Raw genomic sequence first — 22,700 nt, 5'->3', positions numbered from 1 at the left:
GGATATGGGGTCACCTCCTCGATTGCCAGTTGTGCACTTCCATGTCAATATGAAGATGTCCCAAAAACCCTGATGGGAGTAGCAGTTAACTAAAACAGGGAAGACAATCTGGAAGCAACTCTGCCAACCCAGCGCTGACTTCCTTCATGGTGTAGCATATATTAGGAGTGGTATTTTGTGCAATTGGATGGTTCTCCAGTGTCATTTCAGAGCCCTTAAAGGCAGGCTGCCCTATTCCCAATGGAATGGGAAAAAAAAATTCTATGTCTATTTTGGTTTTTGTCTCCCTGGCCAGGTAAGTTTTATTCTTAGTGGAGTGTGGACTTGAGCATCAAAATAGGTGTGGTCTCTCTTTTTTTTTTTTTTTTTTTTGTTACCTGCTTCAAAGGTGTGGTCTTTTAACATTGGTGTGTGCAGACTGGACTAAGTATAACTGATTAATCAGGACACTGTCAATTTATTCCTTAACCATTTCCTGGACAGAACCAGAATTGTATTTATTTTCTCTATGGATTTGCTTCCCTAAAGAGAATTACCAGGCAAATATATAATATAAAATTAAATTTAGCATGTATCTTTGAACGTTCAGCTGATTAAAAAAATAAATAGAAATTAGGAGATAGTAATGAAAATAGAAGTGGAACAAATATCAAAAATTTCTTTCATAGATAATCTTGAACAAGTTCATGATTTTTGGTGCTATTGAAATCTAGATTATGAGTAGTTAGGGTCCAGGCTTTATCTAGATTAATATAACTACAAAAATTTTGTGTGGTAAAATAATTTACTGCAATGATAAGTTATTTTTCCTATGTGATAATCTAATTTGTTCAATTTATAAATTCACACAAAGAACTGAGGGAAAACTAAATAGTCGAGTTGCACCATTTTGTATTCATAGTGTCCTGAATATTGCACTAAAACCATCTTGTCTTTGCCAGGTTCAATGACTAAAGCCATGAAAGCATTTATTACTACTACTGCCACCTCTACAATTAATAATAGAATATATGTCAAGTTTTTTATATATGTGAACTTTTTAATACTTGTATAATGACACTATGTTATAAATATAATTATTATAATATTTTTCAATAAAAAATACATGCCTTAGAAGATTAAAAATCTTTTCAAAATTCATAAAGATTCTAAGTGGTATATAAACCCAGACCATCTGACTCTAGACCTTACATTTCAAAAAAATTAACCTAATAATCACTTACTTGTCTCTGCCTTAAAATAAAACAAAGTAAATGAGAGAATGCATGAGGGAATGAATGACAGGATAAATGAATGAATGAAGAGATGAAAGAAGGGATGAGTGAAGGGATAAAAAATTAATTACTACATAATTAAACCTTAAAAGGAAACAGAGGCACCAGAACGAGAGGGGACCCAGATACCGCAGAGCAAATGTAACAATTTTCCTGTCTGCATCTGAAAACACTCTCTGTTTCAGGGGATGGACGCTATCCATCATCATCATTTTGTGTGAAGCCTAATGCAAGTTCCAAGAACTGGACAGTAGGAGTTGTCACCGGTAGAAGATGTGCCACACTAATTTAGGAGTTCACTGATATGTGTAACAGTGTGTAGGTGTAAGGGAGGATGTTTTATGGAAATTCCCAAAATATTTCGTATATATTTTCTTAAATAGAAATCTAAAATTTCCCTAAGAATAAAGTTTAAATATTAAACAAACAATTAATTAACTGAAGAAGTGTTACATGGGAGTTCCTTCCTAACTGGAAAATTTTTCATTAAATAGACAAACGAGTAAGGGATTTGCAAAATGACTAAAGAACAACAACAATTTGTGACTTTGAAGAACAAATAGTGAATATTAAATAAGTTATTATGAATTGACTTTTGGACCCATTTATTTATTTATTTATTTAAAGATTTATTTATTTCTCTCCCCTCCCCTCCCACCTGCCCCAGTTGTCTGTTCTCTCTCTGTGTCTCTTTACTGCGTCGTTGTCTTCTTTTCTCCCTTTCGGTTGTTGTCAGCGGCAAGGGAATCTGTGTTTCTTCTTGTTGGGTCATCTTGTTGTGTCAGCTCTCCGTCTGTGCGGCACCATTCCTGGGCAGGCCGCACTTTCTTTCGCACTGGGCGCACTCCTTGCACGTGGGGCTCCCCTACACGGGGACACCCCTGCGTGGCAGGGCACTCCTTGCTTGCATCAGCACTGCATGTGGGCCGGCTCCACACCGGTCAAGGAGGCCTGGGGTTTGAACCACGGACCTCCCATGTGGTAGATGGATGCCCTAACCACTGGGCCAAGTCGCTTCCCTGGACCCATTTATTTATGTAAATAAGTGAATCTCACAGGGGGATTGCATTTCACTTTGCTGTCTGTAAACATTTCACTGTAATCATCCAATCAATTATTTACAATTTATGAAAATGACATTTTAAAATTTAAATCTATTCATGATGCTCTTTTTGTCTGCAATCATCAAAACTCTTAGCTTGCCAAAAGCAATGTTATATTTTCTGGGTTTTGCCTATGTACCTCACAGTCTTGACTGTTTTCCACACCAGAAGCCCCTGGTCAATATGGAACACCTGTCATAAGATCATGTATTTGGTCAACCACAGTGTAGTGTGCTCTCTGCTCCCTCCCTTGCACATGTGGGGCTCTCATCGACATACCTATTCCATTCATTAATGCTAATCTCAACCCCATTAGCATTTCTTCAGGAAATCTATGACCTCATATATAGGCCAAATATTCCTCCTGTACATTCTTATGCACCAAGTTTCTTCTTCAAGGAAATTACTAGAGTATTAATTTTGCATTTATTCTACACATGCAATTGTACATCTATATCATAACAGAAACCTCAATGCATTGGGGATCCTTCCTCTTTGTTTTTTCTTTTTCCAGTAATGTTTCTCAAGCACCAAGAACATATTAGAGAGTACATGTTTACATGCACAAGGAATCACTGAACTTGAAAAAATGAGGCAGATGAAAGAACTCAGAGTCCCAGTCCTCACATAGCTCAAAGTGGCACATCTTAACCTACATTTAACCACAACAGCTATCTCCGATGAGAAATTACACTTAATATTTTACAAATAGGCAAAGATATTTTAATTGACACTCAACACTATTTTCCAGCATCCATAAGCATTTCATTAACTCTGAGTTTCTATTTTGTTTTGGTAATTTTTAAGCTCAATTTGTGGGCATTATTGGATTTTGAAGGTTCAATTACTGTCTAAAAGGAAAATAAATGTCACTCACCATTGTCTGCTATTAAATTCTCTGTGTAAAGATAAATAAAAGGTAAAAACAAAAATGTGTTAAAATGTGTCTCCATTCACTACTTACAGGTAATCTAGACCAGATGTTATATAATTTTTTTAAAACAAGGAATCAGCTATAAATAGTTCTATAAAACATAATAGTTGTCAATAGCATTTCACATACATACTCAGCAATGGCCTTTTCCATGATGAATTGCAAGAAAATTTTCTGCTTGCTTTATCAACGTAATAGTGAGGTTCCCTAGGTCCCCTTAGCTCCTCAGCACTTAGGTGCCATCATATCCTAGATGTAGGTTAAATTTAAAACTCCTCCCCAGAAGGGTAAGAATGCATAGATGACATCAAAATGTATAATCTTCCCATTTCCGTTAAAGACCTTCGTAAACCTCCTTCCTAGGAGCACATTAAAAACACATCCACACTAGTTTCTAAGCTTCAAGAGTCCCTACAAGGAACTCTGTTCCTCTCCCTATGGAATGTCCTTGTTTTGATACCACTTATAAACCACCTGACATTTTCCATTCTCTTTGTGGAGCATTAACTTACTTATTCTCTGGCTTGCCACTGTCAAAGATTCTTCCCTGTCCACAAGTCCAATTCAATCTTATGCCTGACAAAAAAACAGGTGTGTTCTTAAATCTCATGGTGTCAGAGTCTCATAACATTCAAGCATTGGATTGAAAAAATGGGCAAGGAATGAGCCAAGAGACAGCATGTCTACTGGTCTTGTGGGCATGTGCTCAGGAAAAGGAGAATCCTTCGGGGAAATCCACGGTTGACTTATAATATCTATGTGGGGAAGGGAGAATGTCTCTTGGGTTGGTGAGGACCATTGAGAGAATATGGCGTCACGTACTTGATTGGTTTTTTTCAACATCCACGTGAATTTGAGGGTTACCCCAAAACCTTTATGTGAGTAGCAGTTTAAAAAGTTAAGGAAAACAAACTGGAGGATTGCTGCAAACCCAACTGCTGATTCCTTTTTTGGGTGTATCCTATCTTAGGTGTAGTAGTGTGTGCAATGGTGCAGTTCTCCAAGGTCATTTGTGAGTCTATAAAGAGAGGTTTCCTTTCCCTATGTAGTGGCAAAAAAAGGAAAAAAAAATTGTGCACTTTGGTTTCTGTCTCCATTACCACATCAATATTATTTAGATTTGGAGTGTGGGCTTTAAAGGGCAAGACAATTTTTTTTCTAGTAACATTACTGTGTGGATCCTGAACCAGTAAAACTGATTCATCAGGGCAGTGTTTATATAACCCTTAACCATATTCTGGACAGAAGCTGAAATGCCTTATTAAGTTTTTCTATGATTATTTTCCTTAAAATGAAATATAAAGTTTCTATATAATACTAAAATAAAACTTTGAAATTTTTGACAGTTCACTTGGTTAAAAAATTAAATGAAATGTAGCAGATAATAGTGAAAAGAGAATTTTAAATATATAAAAAATTCCTTTCATAATTTTAATTGAAAAAGTTCATGATTTTTGTTGTTATGGAAATCAACATTTTATGATTAGTGTCCAAGGTGTATCAAGAATAATAAAAATATCAAAAACGTGCAGTGGAATTCATTGTGATGATGAATTATATTCCATACATGACAATTTAAATTGTCCCATTTATAAATTTACAGAAAGGACAGAAGGAAAACTAAAGAGTTGAGTTGTTCTGTTTTATTTTTATAGCGTCCTGAATAATGCCTTAAAACAATCTTGTCCTTGCCAAGCTTAATAACTAAATCCATTAGTGATATTAATCCTCTACTACTAAAACTACTATTAATAATACAGTGTATGTTAAGATTTTTAGATATGTGAACTTTTTAATACTGATAACATTATGTTATAAATATGATGATTTTATTATTTTTTAAAATAAATAAACATGCCTTAGGAAACTAAAAAATATTTTGCAAAATTGTGAAGCTTCTAAGTAATATAGCTGGAATATATACCCAGTGCATCTGTTTTTAGAACCTCTCCTTCTAAAAAATTAATCTAATAATCTCTTGCTAGTCTCTGCTTTGAAACAAACCAAAGTAAATGACAGAATGAATGAGTGCATGAATGAAAGCCTGAATGAATGAATCATATCAAGGAATCAATGGATGAAGGAAGGGATGAATGAATCAATAAATAATTACTACGTACATAAATCTTAAAAGTAAACAGAGAGTACCATGATGAAAGGGGATGCATATACCACTGAGCAAATGGAAGGAATTTTCCTGTCTAAACCTACAAACAGTCTCTATTTTCGGTGATGGGCATTGTACAGCATCATCATTTTCTGTGTTGTCATGGCAAGTTCAAAGAACTGGAGAAAAGGAATTGTCACATGTACTAAATATACCACACTAATTCAGGAGTTCACTAAAACATGTAAGAGTGTGTAGGTGTAAGGGAGGTGTTTCTATGGGAATTTCAGATATATTCTGTGAATATTCTCTTAAACATGAATCTAATATTTCCCAAAAAATAAAGTATAAAAATTAAACAAATAATAAAATGAAGAAATGTTACAAAGGAGTTCTTTCTTAACTGGAGATTTTTCATTAAATATACAACCGAGTAAGGGGTTTGTATAATGACTAAAGAATAAAACCGATTTGTTACTTTGAAGGGCAAATATTGAATATTAAATAAGTTATTATGAATTGACTTTTTGGAACTATTTATTTACATGAATGACTGCATCTCCCAACCATATTCACTGTAATCTTCTAATCATTATTTATATTCAATAAAAATTACCTAATAAAATACCATTTATTCATGATGTTCCTTTGCCTGAAATCTTTAAAATTCTTAAGAGGTCCCCAAAAAACTTTTGTTTTTTGGATTTTGCCTACATACCTTGTAGTCTTGGCTATGTTTTCTTCACCACTAGTCCCTTGTCAGTATGTGTCAACCCTGATAATATGATGTGCTTGCTCAACCCAGGGTGTAGTGTTCTCTCTGCTTCATGATCTGCATATGCTGGACTCTCATTGGCATATCTATTCCATTTTTACCACTAATGGCAACTCCATTAGCACTTCTTCAGGAAAACTATGACCTCATATATAGGCCATATCCCTCAGTGTATATTCTTATTGCATCAAGTTTCTTCTTCATGAAAATCGTTAGAATATTAACTTGGCATATAGTCTGTACATTCAGTTGTACATCTATAACCTAACAGAAATATCAGAACATTGGGGATCCTTTCTCTGCTTTTTCCCTTAATGTTGCTCAATCACCAAAAACATATTAGAGAGTTTATTTTTACATTCACAAGGAATCACTGGACTTCCCAAAATGAGGCAGATGAAAGAACTCAGAATCCCAGTCCTCAAATATCTCAAATTCGTACATTGTAACCTCTACTTAAACCCAACAAATTACTCTGTGATTGGTAATACAATTTATAAATAGACAAAAGATATTTTTGTTGCCAATCAACACTATTTTGCAACATCAATAAGCATTTCATTAACTCTGAATTTTGATTTTGCTTTATTAATTTTAAAACTAAATTTAGAGATATTGTTGGGTTTTCCAGGTTGAAACACTGTCTAAGGGAAAAATGAATATCACTCACCATTCACTGTAATCATCAACCCTGAATAAAGATACATAAAAGATAAAACAAAATTGTGTTAGAAAGTGTCTCCATATATTACTTGCAGATAATCTAGACCAGATGTTATATATTTTTATCAAAATAAGAAAATCAGGTATAGATAACTCTTTATAAAATAATAGCTGTCAGTATTATTTCACATATAGAGAAGGCAATGGCCAATTTCATGAGTTGTAAGAAAAATTCCTGCTTACAATATCAATGTAATAGTGTGGGTTCCCAAGGTTCCCCTAATTTCTCTGCCCTTTGGTTCCTACAAGACCTACACATGAGTAAAAGTTGATTAACCCTCCTCAGAATGGAAGAAAGCGTAGATGATATCATCATTGATAATCTTCCAAAAACTGTTAATATCGTTTGTAAACATCCTTCCTAGGGGTGCATTAAAAACATCTCCACACCCGATTTGTAAGCTTCACATGATCCTAAAAGGAACTTATTCCCCTTCCTATGGAATGTCCTTGTTCTGAAACCACTTATCAATCACCTCTCATTTTCTCCTCTACTTGTGGAGTACTAACACACATACAATTTGGCCTGCCACTGTCAAAGATTTTTTCCACAAGCCCAAATAAATCATATGCCTAACTAATTGCCAGGGATTCTCTTCAGGCTCATGGCCTTATCATCTCAAGCCCTTCAACAATTGATGTGTAACAACTGGTGGTCCATGAGGCAGTACACAGAATGAGAACTAGCACCTGTGGGCATGTGCCCAGGCAAAGGAGAATCCATAGGGGAAATCATTGGTTGAATTGTAATGTTCGTGTGGGATGGGGTGACTGTCCTTTTGGACAAGTGAGGACCACTGAGAGAATATGGGGTCACCTACTCAGTTGGCAGTTGTGCCCTTCCATGTGAATATGAAGGTGTCCCCAAAAACCTGTGGGAGTAGCAGTTAAAGAAAACAGGGAAAACAATCTGGAAGCAACTCTGCCAACCCAGTGCTGACTCCCTTCATGGTGTAGCACATATTAGGAGTGGTATTTTGGCAATGGGTGTGGTTCTACAGTGTCATTTCAGAGCCAGTAAAGGGAGGCTTCCCTTTACCCACATAATGAGAAGGAACCCAGATTCCATAGAGCAGATGGAAGGAATTATCCTGTTGACATTACAAACTCTCTCCAGTTTGGGGGATGGGAGCTGACCATAATCATCATCATGCTGGTTTTATATAGCAAACTCATAGTACTCTACAGTATAAGTTGTCCCCTTTCCACATATACCACACTAATTTAGAAGGTCAGTAAAAGGATTAATTGTGTGAGTGTAAGGGCGGTGGGTTATATGTGAATTCCCGATACATTTTATGTATATTTTCCTAAATATAAACATAAAACTTCTCTAAAATATAATTTAAAAATTAAATAAAATTTAAGTAAATAAATGAAGTGTTACATTTGCATTCTTTCTTCACTGGAAAATTTTTCTTTAAATAGATAGACTTAGGAATTTGCATAATGACTAAAGAAGGAAAACACAATTTGTGACATGGAAAACCAATATTGAATACTAAACAGTAAATATGAATTAACTTTTTCGGCCTATTTATATATAAGAGTGTATCTTCAAAGGAGATTCCATTGAAATTTTCCCTCTGCAACCTTTTAACTGTAAATATTTAATTCATGATTTATATACTGAATAAAAATAACATTTTGAAATGTAAGTCTATTCATGATGCTCCTTTGTGTGCAATGGTCAAAACTGTTAGCATGCTCAAAGAAACACTGCATTTCATGGTCATTGCCTACAAATCTTCTTATTTTGTCTAAGTTTTCCATACCAGAATACCCTGGTCAACATATGTCAACCCTGACAGAATCATGTGTTCACTCAACCCAGAGTGTAGTGTGCTCTCTGCTCCCTGCCCTGCACATGCTGGGCTCTCATTGACCTACTGATTCCATTCATTTCCGCTGATCTCAACCCCGTTAGCATTTCCTCAGGAAATCTATGACCTCATATATAGGCCAAATCCCTCTAGTGTATATTCTTCTTGTACTAAGTTCCTTCTTTATGGAAATCACTGGAATATTACTTTGGATTTTATTTTGTAAATCCAATTGTGCCTCAGTACCACAGTAGAAATCTTACTGCATTCGGGATATTTCTCTTATTTTATCTTTTTCCAAAAATATTTCTCAAGGAACAATAAAGTCAGAGTTTATTTCCACATGCACAAGGAATCACTGAATTTTAAAAAATGAGACAGATGAAAGAAGTCAGAGTCCCATTCATCACATAACTCAGGCTGGCACATCTTACATATATTTAACCTGAACAGCTATCTCTGTGTTGTGAAATTTACATTTATAATTTTAAAAACAGGAAAAAAAAACTTATTTTAGCTGCAACGCAACACTATTTTACAATATCAATAAACATTTCATGAATCCTGAGTTCTGATTTCACTTTAAAAACATTAATACTCAATTTGCAGATATTATTAGGTTTTGCAGGTTCAAATAATCTCTATGACGAAAATAAAAATCACTCACCATTCATTTTTATTTTTTTCTCTGAATCAAGATAAAAACAAAATTGAGTTAGAAAGTATTTCCATACACTCCTTGCTAATAATCTAGACCAGATTTTATACATTTTTATTAAAATAAGAATATCAGGTATAATTGCCTCCTGAAAAAAGAATAGTTTTCCATACCATTTCACAGACATACTAAGCAATGGCCAATTTCATGATGAATTGTAAACAAGTTTCTTGCTTATGTTCTCAGTGTAATAGTGAGGGTACCCAAAGGTCCCACTAATTCCTCAGCACTTGGGTGCCAGCATGACCCAGACATAAGTTAAAATTTAATAATCCTCCCAGAAGTGTAAGAAAGCATAGATCATATCATAAGCTATAATCTTCCCAAGCCTGTTAATGTCCTTAGCAAACATCTCTCCTAGGAGCACAGTAAAAACATCTCCAGACTCGATTTGTAAGCATCATGTGACCATAACAGAAATCTGTTCTTCTCCCTGTGGAATGCCTTGTTATGAAACCAATTATAAATCACCTCTCCTTTTCTGATCTCTTTGTGGAGCACTAACTAATTCTTTGGCATGCCATGGCCAAAGATTCTTACTTGTCCACAAGTCCAAATAAAGCCTATACATCACTAATTGCCCTGTTTGTTCTCTCTTCTCATGGCCTCTCAATCTCACACATTTCTGGAGTTGGCTTTTAACAGCTAGTACACCAGGAGCCAAGAGACAGAATGTCTTCTATTCATTGTGGGCATGTGTTCCGGCAAAGGATACCCCAGATGGGAAATCCTGGCTTGGCTTTTAAAGTCCACGTTGGGTGGGATACCTGCCTTCTTTGGCCAATTGGGACCACTGAGAGAATATGGAGTCACCTACTTGCTTTAAAGTTGTGGAACTTCAAGTGAGTATGGTGATGGGCCAAAACCCCTGATGGAAGCAGCAGTTGACTACAATAAGGAAACCAATGTGGCAGCCACTCTGCAAACCTACTGCTGACTGCCTTCCTGGTGTATCAGGTATTAGGAATGGTAATGTTTACAATGGGGCAGTTCTCCAGTGCCATTTCAGAGCCAATAAGGGTGGCTTCCCCTTCCCCATGCATTGGGCAACCTAAATTGTATGTGCAATTTGTTTTCTGTCTCTATGCCCAGGTTCGTTTTAATTTGGGTTGGAGTGCACACTGTGAAGGTCAACATATTTTTGTTCCAGGAACATTGGTGTGTGGATTGGGGACCAAGAAAAATTGGTTCATCAGGGTAGGGTAAATTTAGTCCATAATCCTATCCTGGTTAGAGGCCGAAGTGTGTTTTTTTATTTTCATTGTGGAATTGTCTTCTTTAAAGGGAATTGCTTTGTAAATATAAAACACTAATTTAAACCAGCACATTTCTTTGATAGTTCTTCTGATAAAGATAAATGGTAACTAGCAGATTATCATTAGTAGAGTAATACAATTAATATCAAAAGTTTCTTTTATAGCTCTAAATGAACAAGTTAATGGTTTTTAGTGTTACTACAATCAACATTTTAAGATTATTTTGGATCAGGATGTGTCTAGGTCAATATAACCACAAAAAACTTTCTGAGCCAAATAATTCAGTCAGATTATAAACTATATTTCCTATGTGATCATTTAATTTCTCCAATATTTAAACTCACAAAAAGAACAGGGAAAATAAAGAGTCGATTGATTTTGCATTCATTGTGTCGTGAGCATTACCTTAAAACCATGTTGCCTTTTTCAGGCTCAATAACTAAAGCCATAGAAGCAATTTTTACTACCACTACTACAGCCATAGGTAATAACCCAATATTGTCAAGATTTTTAGATATGTGACATTTTAGTACTAAATATAACCCTAGGTAATAAATCCCAGCATTATAGTCTTAAATTTTTAAAAATGCCTGAGAATGTTAAAAATCTTTTGCAAAATCACAAGGCTTCTAAGTAATAGATCTGGAATTTAAACACAGACAATCTGAAACTAAAAATACTCTTCTAAAAAATTAATCTAATAATCACTTACTCTTCTCTGCTTGAGATAAATAATATGAATGAGCTAATGAATGAGGGAATCATGTAATGATTACATTGATGAACTATTAAAGACATAAATAAATAAACAAATAAATAAAAATATATATATATTTACTAAACAGCAGCAGAGACCCACATGATAAGAGGAGTCCCAGATTCCACAGAAAAGATGGAAGGAATTATCCTGTTGCCGTTACAAACTCTATCCAGTTTGGGAGATGGGAGCTGACTATAATCATCATTGTGTTGGCTTTATATGGAAAACTCATAGAACTCTAAGGTATAATTGTTCTCTTTCCACATGTACCACACTAATTTAGAAGGTCAATAAAAGGATTAATTGTGTGTGAGTGTAAGGGAGGTGGGCTATATGTGAATTCATATACATATTGTGTAGTTTTTCCTAAATATAAATATAAAACTTCTTTAAAATTAAGTTTAAAAATTAAGTAAAAATTTTAGTAAATAAAAAGTGTTATATTTGAGTTCTTTTTTCACAAGAAAAATTTTCTTTAAATAGATAGACTTAGGAATTTGCATAATGACAAAAGAGAAAAACACAGTTACATGGAAAACAAATATTGAATACTAAACATTTAATATGAATTGAGTTTTTCGACCTACTTATTTATAAGAGTGTATCTTCAAAGGAGATTCCATTTCACTTTTCTCTCTGCAACCTTTTAACTGTAAATATTTAATCCATGATTTACATTCAAGAAAAATAACAATTTGAAATATAAGTCTATTCAGGATGCTCCTTTGTCTGCAATGGTCAAAACCGTTAGCAAGCCCAAAGAAACACTGCATTTCCTAGTTGCTGCCTATGTCTCTTCTCCTCTAAGTTTTCTATACCGGAATACCCTGGTCGATATATGTCAACCCTGATAGAATCATGTGTTTACTCAACCCAGAGTGTAGTGTGCTCTCTGCTCCCTGCCCTGCACATGCTGGTCTCTAATTGACCTACCTATTCCATTCATTTCCTCTGACCTCAACCCAGTTAGCATTTCCTCAGGAATTCTATGACCTCATATATAGGCCGAATCCCTCTAGTTTATATTCTTATTGCACCAAGTTCCTTCTTTATGGAAATCACTGGAATATTACTTTGGATTTTATTTTGTAAATCCAATTGTGCCTCAATACTACAGTAGAAATCTTACTGCATTCGGGATATTTCTTATTTTGTCTCTTTCCAAAAATATTTTCAAGCAACAATAAAACTCAGAGTTTATTTCCACATGTACAAGGAATCACTGAACTTAGAAAAATGAGACAGATGAAAGAAGTCAGAGTCCCATTCATCACATAACTCAGGCTGGCACATCTTACCTATATTTAACCCAAACAGCTATCTCAGTGTTGAGAAATTTACATTTACAATTTTAAAAACAGGCAGAACTTATGTTAGTTGTAACACGACACTTTTTTACAACATCAGTAAACATTTCGTGTATCCTGAGTTTTTATTTCACTTTAATAACTTTAATACTCAATTTTCAAAGAGTATTGGGTTTTGCCAGTTCAAATACTTTCTAAGACAAAAATAAAAATTACTCACCATTCATTTCTATTTTTCTCTCTGAATCAAGATAAAAACAAAATTGAGTCAGAAAGTATTTCCATACACTACATGCAATTAATTTAGACCAGATTTTACACATTTTTATTAAAAAAGGAATATCAGGTATAAATGCCTCTTTAAAAAAGAAGAGTTTTCCGTTCCATTTCACAGACATACTAAGAAATGGCCACTTGAATGATGAATTGTAAGCAAGTTTCTTCCTTATGTTCTCAGTGTAATAGTGAGAGTACCCAAAAGTCCTGCTAATTACTCAGGACTTGGGTACCAGCATGACCCAGACATAAATTAAGGTTTGATAATCCTCCTCAGAAGTATAAGAATGCATATATCATATCATAAACTATAATCTTCCCAAGCCTGTTAGTGTCCTTAGTAAACATCTCTCCTAGGAGCACAGTAAAAACATCGCCACACTCGATTTGTAAGCTTGGTGTGACCGTAGCAGAAATCTGTTCTACTTCCTATGGAATGACCTTGACTGAAACAACCTGTCATTTTCTGAACTCATTGTGGAGCACTAACTAATTCTTTGGCATTCCATGGCCAAAGATTCTTCTCCGTCCACAAGTCCAAATAAAGCTTATACTTCACTAAATGCCCTGTTTGTTCTCTCTCCTCAGGGCCTCACAATCTCACACCTTTCTGGAACTGGGTTTTAACAGCTAGTAAAGCAGGTACCAAGAGAGAGAATGTCTTCCATTCATTATGGGCATGTGTTCTGGCAAAGGATACCCCAGACGGGAAATCCTGGCTTGGCTTTCAATGTCCACATGGGGTGGGATAAGTGCCTTCTGTGGCCAGTTGGGACCACTGAGAGAATATGGAGTCACCTGCATGCTTTAAAGTTGTGGAGCTCCAAGTGAGTATGGTGATGGGCCAGAAACCCTGATGGAAGCAGTAGTTGACTACGATAAGGAAAACAATGTGGCAGCCACTCTGCAAACCCACTGCTGACTGCCTTCCTGGTGTATCAATTGTTAGGAGTGGTCATGTTTTCAACGGGGCAGTTCTCCAGTGCCATTTCAGAGCCAGTAAGGGTGGCTTCCTCAGACCAAAATTGTATGTGCAATTTGGTTTCTGTCTCTATACCCAGGTTAGTTTTAATTTAGGGTGGAGTGCACACTGTGAAGGTCAACACATTTTTGTTCCAGGAACATTGGTGTGTGGATTGGGGACCAAGAAAAATTGGTTCATCAGGGTAGGGTAAATTTAGTCCATAATCCTATCCTGGTTAGAGGCCGAAGTGTGTTTTATATTTTCATTATGGAATTGTCTTCTTTAAAGGGAATTACAATGTAAATATAAAATACTAATTTAAAACAGCACATTTCTTTGATAGTTCTGCTGATATAAAATAAATGGTAATTAGGAGGTCATCATTGGTAGAGTAATACAATTAATATCAAAGGTTTATTTCATAACACTAAATGAACAAGTTAATGGTTTTTAGTTTTATGACAATCAACATTTTAAGATTATTTTGGATCAGGATATATCTAGGTCAATATAAATACAAAAAACTTTCTGAGTCAGATTATTAAATCTGCTTATAAAAATATTTACTATGTGGTCATTTAATTTCTCCAATATTTAAACTCACAAAAAGAAGTGAGGGAAAACTAAAGAGAATCGATTGATTTGGCGTTCATTGTGTCCTGAGCATTGCCTTAAAAACATGTTGCCTTTTTCAGGCTCAATAACTAAAACCATGAAAGCAAAATTTATTACCACTGCTACAGCTATATTTAATAACCCAACATTGTCAAGATTTTCAGATATATGAAATTTTAGTGCTAATATAACCCTAGGTAATAAATCCCATCATTATAGTCTTGATTTTTTAAAAATGCCTAAGAATGTTAAAAATCTTTCACAAAATCACAAGTCTTCTAAGTAATAGAGCTGGAATTTAAACACAGACAATCTGAAACTAGAAAATACTCTTAAAAAACTAATCTAATAATCACTTACTCTTCTCTGTCTTGAAATAAACAATATGAATGAGGCAATATATGAGGGAATCATGTAATGATTAAATTGATGAACTATTAAAGACATAAATAAATAAATATATATATAAACAAATATATATATTTGCTAAAAAGTAGCAGAGACCCACAGGATGAGATGGGTCACAGATTCCGCAGAACAGATGGAGGGAATTATCCTGATACTGTTACAAACTCTAGCCAGTTTGGGAGACAGGAGCTGACCATAAACATCACTGTGTTGGTTTTATATGGCAAACTCACAGAATTCTACAGTATAATTTGTCCCTTTTCCATATATATACCACAATAATTTAGAAGGTCAATAAAAGGATTAATTGTGTGTGAGTGTAAGGGCGGTGGTTTATATGCGAATTCCTGATACATTTTGTGTATTTTTTCCTAAATATAAATATAAAACTTCTCTAAAATGAAGTTTAAAAATTAAATAAAAATTTAAGTAAATAAATGAAATGTTACATTTGAGTCCTTTCTTCACCAGAAAAATTTTCTTTAAATAGATAGACGTAGGAATTTGCATAGTGACTAAATAAAAAAAACACAATTTGTGACATGGAAAACAAATATTGAATACTAAATAGTTAATATGAATTGAGTTTTTCGACCTATTTATTTATGACTGTATCTCCAAAGTAGCTTCCATTTAACTTTTCTTTCTGCAACCTTTTAACTGTAAATATTTAATCCATGATTTACATTCAAGAAAAATAACATTTTGAAATGTAAGTCTATTCATGATGCTCCTTTGTCTGCAATGTTCAAAACTGTTAGCAAGCCCAAAGAAACACTGCATTTCCTGGTCGTTGCCTACATATCTTCTAGTCTTGTCTAAGTTTTCTATACCAGAATACCCTGGTCAACATATGTCAACCCTGACAGAATCATGTGTTTACTCAAACCAGAGTGTAGGATGCTCTCTGCTCCCTGCCCTGCACATGCTGGACTCCCATTGACCTACCTATTCCATTCATTTCCTCTGATCTCAACCCCGTTAGCATTTCCTCAGGAATTCTATGACCTCATATATAGGCCGAATCCCTCTAGTATATATTCTTATTGCACCAAGTTCCTTCTTTATGGAAATGACAGGAATATTTATTTGGATTTTATTTGAGACTGCAATTGTGCCTCTATACCATAGAAGAAATCTTACTGCATTTGGGATATTTCTCTTATTTTATCTCTTTCTTAAAATATTTCTCAAGCAACAATAAAAGTCAGAGTTTATTTCCACATGCACAAGGAATCACTGAACTTGAAAAAATAAGACAGATGAAGGAACTCACAGTCCCAGTCATCACAGAACTCGGGCTGGTACTTCTTACCTTATTTAACCTGAACAGTTATATCTGTTTTGAGAAATTTTCATTTACAATTTTAAAAACAGGTAAAACTTATTTCAGCTGCAACGAACAGTATTTTACAACATCAATGAACATTTCGTTAATCCTGAGTTTTGATTTCACTGTAATAACTTTAATACTCAATTTGCAGATATTATTGGGTTTTGCAGGTTCAAATAACCTCTAAGACAAAAATAAAAATCACTCACCATTCATTTCTATTGTTCTCTCTGAATCAAGAAAAAAATAAAATTGAGTTAGAAAATATTTCCATATACTCCTTGCAAATAATCTAGACCAGACTTTACACATTTTTATTAAAATAAAAATATCAGGTATAAATGCCTCCTGAAAAAAGAATAGTTTTCCATACCATTTCACAGACATACTAAAAAATGGCTGTTTCATGATGAATTGAAGGCAAGTTTCTTGCTTATGTTCTCATTGTAGTAGTGGGGGTACCCAAAAGTCCTGAGAATTCCTCAGCACTTGGGTGCTAGCATGACCCAGACATAGGTTAAAGTTTAATCTTCCCCAGAAGTATAAGAATGCACATATCATATCATAAACTATAATCCTCCCAAGCCTGTTAATGTCCTTAGCAAACATCTCTTCTAGGAGCACAGTAAAAACATCTCCACATTCAATTTGTAAGTGTCATGTGACCGTAACAGAAATCTGTTCATCTCCCTATGGAATGTCCTTGTTCAGGAACCAATTATAAATCACCACTCATTTTCTGATCTCTTTGTGGAGAACTAACTTATTCTTTGGCATGCCATGGCCAAAGATTCTTACTTGTCCACAAGTCCAAATAAAGCCTATACATCACTAATTGCCCTGTTTGTTCTCTCTCCTCATGGCCTCACAATCTCACACCTTTATGGAACTGGGTTTTAACAACTAGTAAACCAGGAGTCAAGAGACAGAATGTCTTCCATTCATTGTGGGCATGTGCTCTGACAAAGGATACCCCAGATGGGAAATCCTGGCTTGGGTTTCAATGTCCATGTCGGGTGGGATACCTGCCTTCTTTGGCCAATCGGGACCACTGAGAGAATATGGAGTCACCTACTTGCTTTAAAGTTGTGGAGCTCCAGGTGATGTGCCAAAAACCCTGATGGAAGTAGCAGTTGAGTACGATAAGGAAAACAATGTGGCAGCCACTCTGCAAACCCATTGCTGACTGCCTTCCTGGTGTATCAGTTGTTAGGAGTGGTAATGTTTTCAACGGGGCAGTTCTCCAGTGCCATTTCAGAGCCAGTAAGGGTGGCTTCCCCTTCCCCATGCTTTGGGCAACGTAAATTGTATGTGCAATTTGGTTTCTGTCTCTATGCCCAGGTTAATTTTAATTTGTAGTGCAGTACACACTGTGAAGGTCAACATATTTTTGTTCCAGGAACATTGGTGTGTGGATAGAGGACCAAGAAAAATTGGTTCATCAGGGTAGTGTAAATTTTGTCCGTAATCCTATCCTGGTTGGAGGCGAAAGTGTGTTTTTTATTTTCATTATGGAATTGTCTTCTTTAAAGGGAATTGCATTGTAAATATAAAACACTAATTTAAACCAGCACATTTCTTGATAGTACTGCTGATAAAAAATAAATGGTATATGTCCAGGGTGCATGGTAATGTTTGGATATACTCATAGTGGCAACAATTAAAAACCACAGCAGGGGGGTACTGGGTTCCTGGTCAGTGGTGCTCTGTCGTGGTCCCTAGGGGAGCATCGACAGTCTCCCGGGTGCAGTGGCGAGGACCAGGAGGGAGTGAGGGTTCAACAGTGAGCCCCTGATGCTAATGACTATGCTTGTGAGCTGATAAGCCTAAAATAAGAACAAGGCCTAGAGCAGCATTGTGCCTGGGAATTTCCTCCTGTCAGCCTTCATGTTACTCAAATGTGGCCAGTCTCGAAGCCAAACTCAGCATGTAAATGCAATGCCTTCCCCCCAGCGTGGGACATGACACCCGGGGATGAGCCTCCCTGGCACCGAGGGACCACTATCAACTACCAACTGATGATGCAACTGGAAAATGACCTTATACGGAAGGTTCAATGCGGATCAGCAGAATATCCCTGTCTACATAAAATAACATGACTTTAAAATGCTGTTTGACCTAATGTAAGGGGGAAATGGAAAGGAGAAATGAGTCTATATGGCTACGAGTCTCTAAAAAAGAGTCTGGAGGCTGTCAGAAGGATTGCCCTTATGCACAACTGAGCAGAGTCTGAGAGACAGATAAAGCAGATACAACCCCCAGGTATTGGTTCCTTTGAGGGCTAAAGAGACCCATGGGAGTTATGGTTATGGCAGATGGGGTTAACTACCAGGTCAGATGGCCCCTCTTTGGAAATGGTGTTTATGTGTGATGAATCTGGACTCAGATGGGATCTCTCTTCATAAGACTTTCATGCTAATGTGCTGGAGGTGCAGTTAGTGTCAGGGTTTAAGATATATTTAGGGGATTTGAATCTCTGGACTGACAATGTGATAGCCAGGTCCTGAGCCTCAACAGACTCCAGCACCTACAATCTGATTTATTGGACTCACCACACTCAGGTAAGATGGAGTTGAAGAAGGTCAACCACCACACCTTGGAGCCTAGAGTGATTACAACTGAAAGTGGGAGGATTGCATCCAGCATCCATGTGGAATCTGAGCCTCCTCTTGACATAGAGGTGCAATGGACACAACCAATTCAATGTCCACATAGAAAAGGTGGCATTGGATTGGGAAAAGTGGACATGGTGGCTGATAGGTATGTGGAAAGGCAGGAAGAGATGAGAGGTGGAGGCGTCTTTGGGACATGGTGCTGCCCTGGATGGTGCTTTAGGGGCAATCACCGGACATTGTAAATCCTCACAGGGCCCACTGGATGGAATGGGGGAGAGTATGGGCCATGATGTGGACCATTGACCATGAGGTGCAGAGGTGCCCAAAGATGTACTTACCAAATGCAATGGATGTGTCATGATGATGGGAATGAGTGTTGCTGGGGGGGGGGGGGAGAGGTGGGGGGTGGTGGTGGGGTTGAATGGGACCTCATATATATATACATTTTTAATGTAATATTATCACAAAGTCAATAAAAAATAAAATAAAATAAAATAAAATAAATGGTAATTAGCAGATTATCATTAGTAGAGTAATACAATTAATATCAAAGGTTTCTTTCATAGCTCTAAATGAACAATTTAATGGTTTTTATTGTTACGACAATCAACATTTTATGATTATTTTGGATCAGGATGTGTCTAGGTCAATATAACTACAAAAAACTTTCTGAGCCAAATAATTCAGTCTGATTACAAATTGTGCTTCCTATGTGATCATTTAATTACTCCAATATTTAAATTCACAAAAAGAACTATGGGGACACTAATAAGAGTCGACTGATTTTGTGTTCATTGTGTCCTGAGCATTGTTTTAAAACCATTTTGCCTTTTTCTGATTCAATAACTAAAACCATGAAAGCAAGTTTTACTATCCATACTACAGATGTAGTTAATAAACCAATATTGTCAAGAATTTTAGATATGTGAAATTTTAGTAATAAGTATAACCCTAGGTAATAAATCCCATCATTATAGACTTAAATTTTTAAAAATGCCTGAGAATGTTAAAAATCTTTTGCAAAATCACAAGCCTTCTAAGTAACAGTGCTGGAATTTAAACACAGACAATCTGAAACTAGAAAATACTCTTCTAAAAAATTAATCTAATAATCACTTACTCTTCTCTGCCTTTAGTTAAACAATATGAATGAGGGAATGAATGAGGAAATAATGTAATGATTAAATTAATGAACTACTAAAGACATAACTAACTAACTAACTAAACAATAGATAAACAAATATATACATTTTCTAAAACCAGCAGATAGCCACAGGATGAGAGGAGTCTCAGATTCCACAGAGCAGGTGGAAGGAATTATTCTGTTGCTGTTACAAACTCTCCCCAGTTTGGGAGATGGGAGCTGACCATAAACATCACTGTGTTGGTTTTATATGGAAAACTCACAAAACTCTACGTATAATTTGTCCCATTTCCACACATACCACACTAATTTAGAAGGTCAATAAAAGGATTAATTGTGTGTAAGTGTAAGGGTGGTAGGTTATATGTGAATTCCCTATACATTTTGTGTATTTTTTCCTAAATATAAATATAAAACTTCTCTAAAATGAAGTTTAAAAATTAAATAAAAATTTAAGTAAATAAATGAAGTGTTACACTTGAGTTCTTTCTTCACCGGAAAAAATTTCTTTAAATAGATAGACGTAGGAATTTGCATAATGACTAAAGAAAAAAAACAAAATTTGTGAAATGAAAAACAAATATTGAATACTGAATAGTTAATATGAATTGACTTTTTCGACCTATTTATTTATAAGAGTGTATCTCCAAAGGAGCTTCCATTTAACTTTTCTCTCTGCAAACTTTTAAGTGTAAATATGTAATCAATCCATGATTTACATTCAATAAAAATAACATTTTGAAATATAAGTCTATTCATGATGCTCCTTTGTCTGCAATGGTCAAAACCGTTAGCATGCCCAAAGAAACACTGCATTTCCTAGTAGTTGCCTACATATCTTTTGTTCTTGTCCAAGTTTTCTGTACCAGAAGACCCTGGTCAATATATGTTAACCCTGATAGAATCATGAGTGTAGATGCTCTCTGCTCCCTGCCCTGCACATGCTGGGCTCCCATTGACCTACCTATTCCATTCATTTCCTCTGATCTCAACCCCATTAGCATTTCTTCAGGAAATCTATGAACTCATATATAGGCCTAATCACTCTAGTGTATATTATTATTGCACCAAGCACCTTGTTTATGGAAATCACTGGAATAATTATTTGGAATTTATTTGTTAATGCAATTGTGCCTCTATACCACAGAAGAAATCTTACTGCATTTGGGATATTTCTCTTATTTTATCTCTTTCTTAAAATATTTCTCAAGCAACAATAAAAGTCAGAGTTTATTTCCACATGCACAAGGAATCACCGAACTTGAAAAAATGAGACAGATGAAAGAACTCAGAGTCCCATTAATCACATAACTCAGGCTGGCACATTTTACCTATAGTTAACCTGAACAGCTATCTCTGTGTTGAGAAATTTACATTTACAATTTTAAACAGAGGCAAAATTTATTTTAGCTACAACACGACACTATTTTACAACATCAATGAACATTTCATTAATCCTGAGTTTTGATTTCACTGTAATAACTTTAATAGTCAATTTGCAGATATTACTGGGATTTGCAGACAAAAATAAAAATCACTCACCTTTCACTTTTATTGTTTTCTCTGAATCAAGATAAAAACAAAATTGAGTTAGAAAGTATTTCCATACACTAATTGCAAATAATCTAGACCAGATTTTATACATTTTTATTAAAACAAAAATATCAGGTATAAATGCCTCCTGAAAAAAGAATAATTTTCCATACCATTTCACAGACATACTAAGCAATGGCCAATTTCATGATGAATTGTAAGCAAGTTTCTTGCTTACATTCTCAGGGTAATATGAGGGTTCCCAAAGGTCCCGCTGATTCCTTAGCCCTTGAGTGCCAGATTGACCCAGACACAAGTTAAAGTTTACCTTCCCCAGAAGTGTAAGAATGAGTAGATCATATCATAAACTATAATCTTCCTAAGCCTGTTAATGTCCTTAGCAAACATCTCTCCTAGGAGCACAGTAAAAACCTCTCCACACTCGATATGGAAGTGTCATGTGAGTATAACAGAAATCTGTCCTTATCCCTATGGAATGCCCTTGTTCTGAAACCAATTATAAATCACCTCTCCTTTTCTGATCTCTTTCTGGAACACTAACTTATTCTTTGTCATGCCATGGCCAAAGATTCTTCCCCGTCCACAAGTCCAAATAAAGCTTACACCTCACTAAATGCCCTGTTTGTTCTCTCTCCTCAGGGCCTCACAATCTCACACCTTTCTGGAACTGGGTTTTAACAGCTAGTAAAGCTGGTACCAAGAGAGATAATGTCTTCTATTCATTGTGGGCATGTGTTCTGGCAAAGGATACCCCAGACGGGAAATCCTGGCTTGGCTTTCAATGTCCACATGGGGTGGGACACCTGCCTTCTTTGGCCAGTCGGGACCACTGAGAGAATATGGAGTCACCTACTTGCTTTAAAGTTGTGGAGCTCCAAGTGAGTATGGTGATGTGCCAGAAACCCTGATGGAAGCAGCAGTTGACTACGATAAGGAAAACAAGGTGGCAGCCCCTCTGCAAACCCACTGCTGACTGCCTTCCTGGTGTATCAGTTGTTAGGAGTGGTAATG

At 35.7% G+C, this 22,700-nt stretch overlaps 1 protein-coding gene across 10 annotated transcripts in view; it reads right to left on the bottom strand.

The window, feature by feature from the left end:
- The window catches only part of LOC101415219 (butyrophilin subfamily 3 member A2-like), a 158,620-nt gene that overhangs the window by 52,275 nt on the left and 83,645 nt on the right, over positions 1–22,700 (bottom strand). For all 10 annotated transcript variants that reach the window (XM_058290217.1, XM_058290219.1, XM_058290216.1 and 7 more), the window contains exons 12-17: positions 21,678–21,698; positions 16,586–16,606; positions 13,001–13,021; positions 9,407–9,427; positions 6,864–6,884; positions 3,255–3,275 (exon numbers count right to left, since the gene is read on the bottom strand). In XM_058290217.1, the coding sequence (XP_058146200.1) occupies positions 3,255–3,275; positions 6,864–6,884; positions 9,407–9,427; positions 13,001–13,021; positions 16,586–16,606; positions 21,678–21,698 (126 nt within the window). The remainder of the gene's footprint in view (positions 1–3,254; positions 3,276–6,863; positions 6,885–9,406; positions 9,428–13,000; positions 13,022–16,585; positions 16,607–21,677; positions 21,699–22,700) is intronic.

This window comes from Dasypus novemcinctus, chromosome 30, assembly GCF_030445035.2.
Source record: "Dasypus novemcinctus isolate mDasNov1 chromosome 30, mDasNov1.1.hap2, whole genome shotgun sequence".
Classification (NCBI taxonomy): Eukaryota; Metazoa; Chordata; class Mammalia; order Cingulata; family Dasypodidae; genus Dasypus; species Dasypus novemcinctus.
The sequence above is the reverse complement of the archived record's forward strand: the minus strand, read 5'-3'. Positions and strand labels throughout refer to the sequence as shown.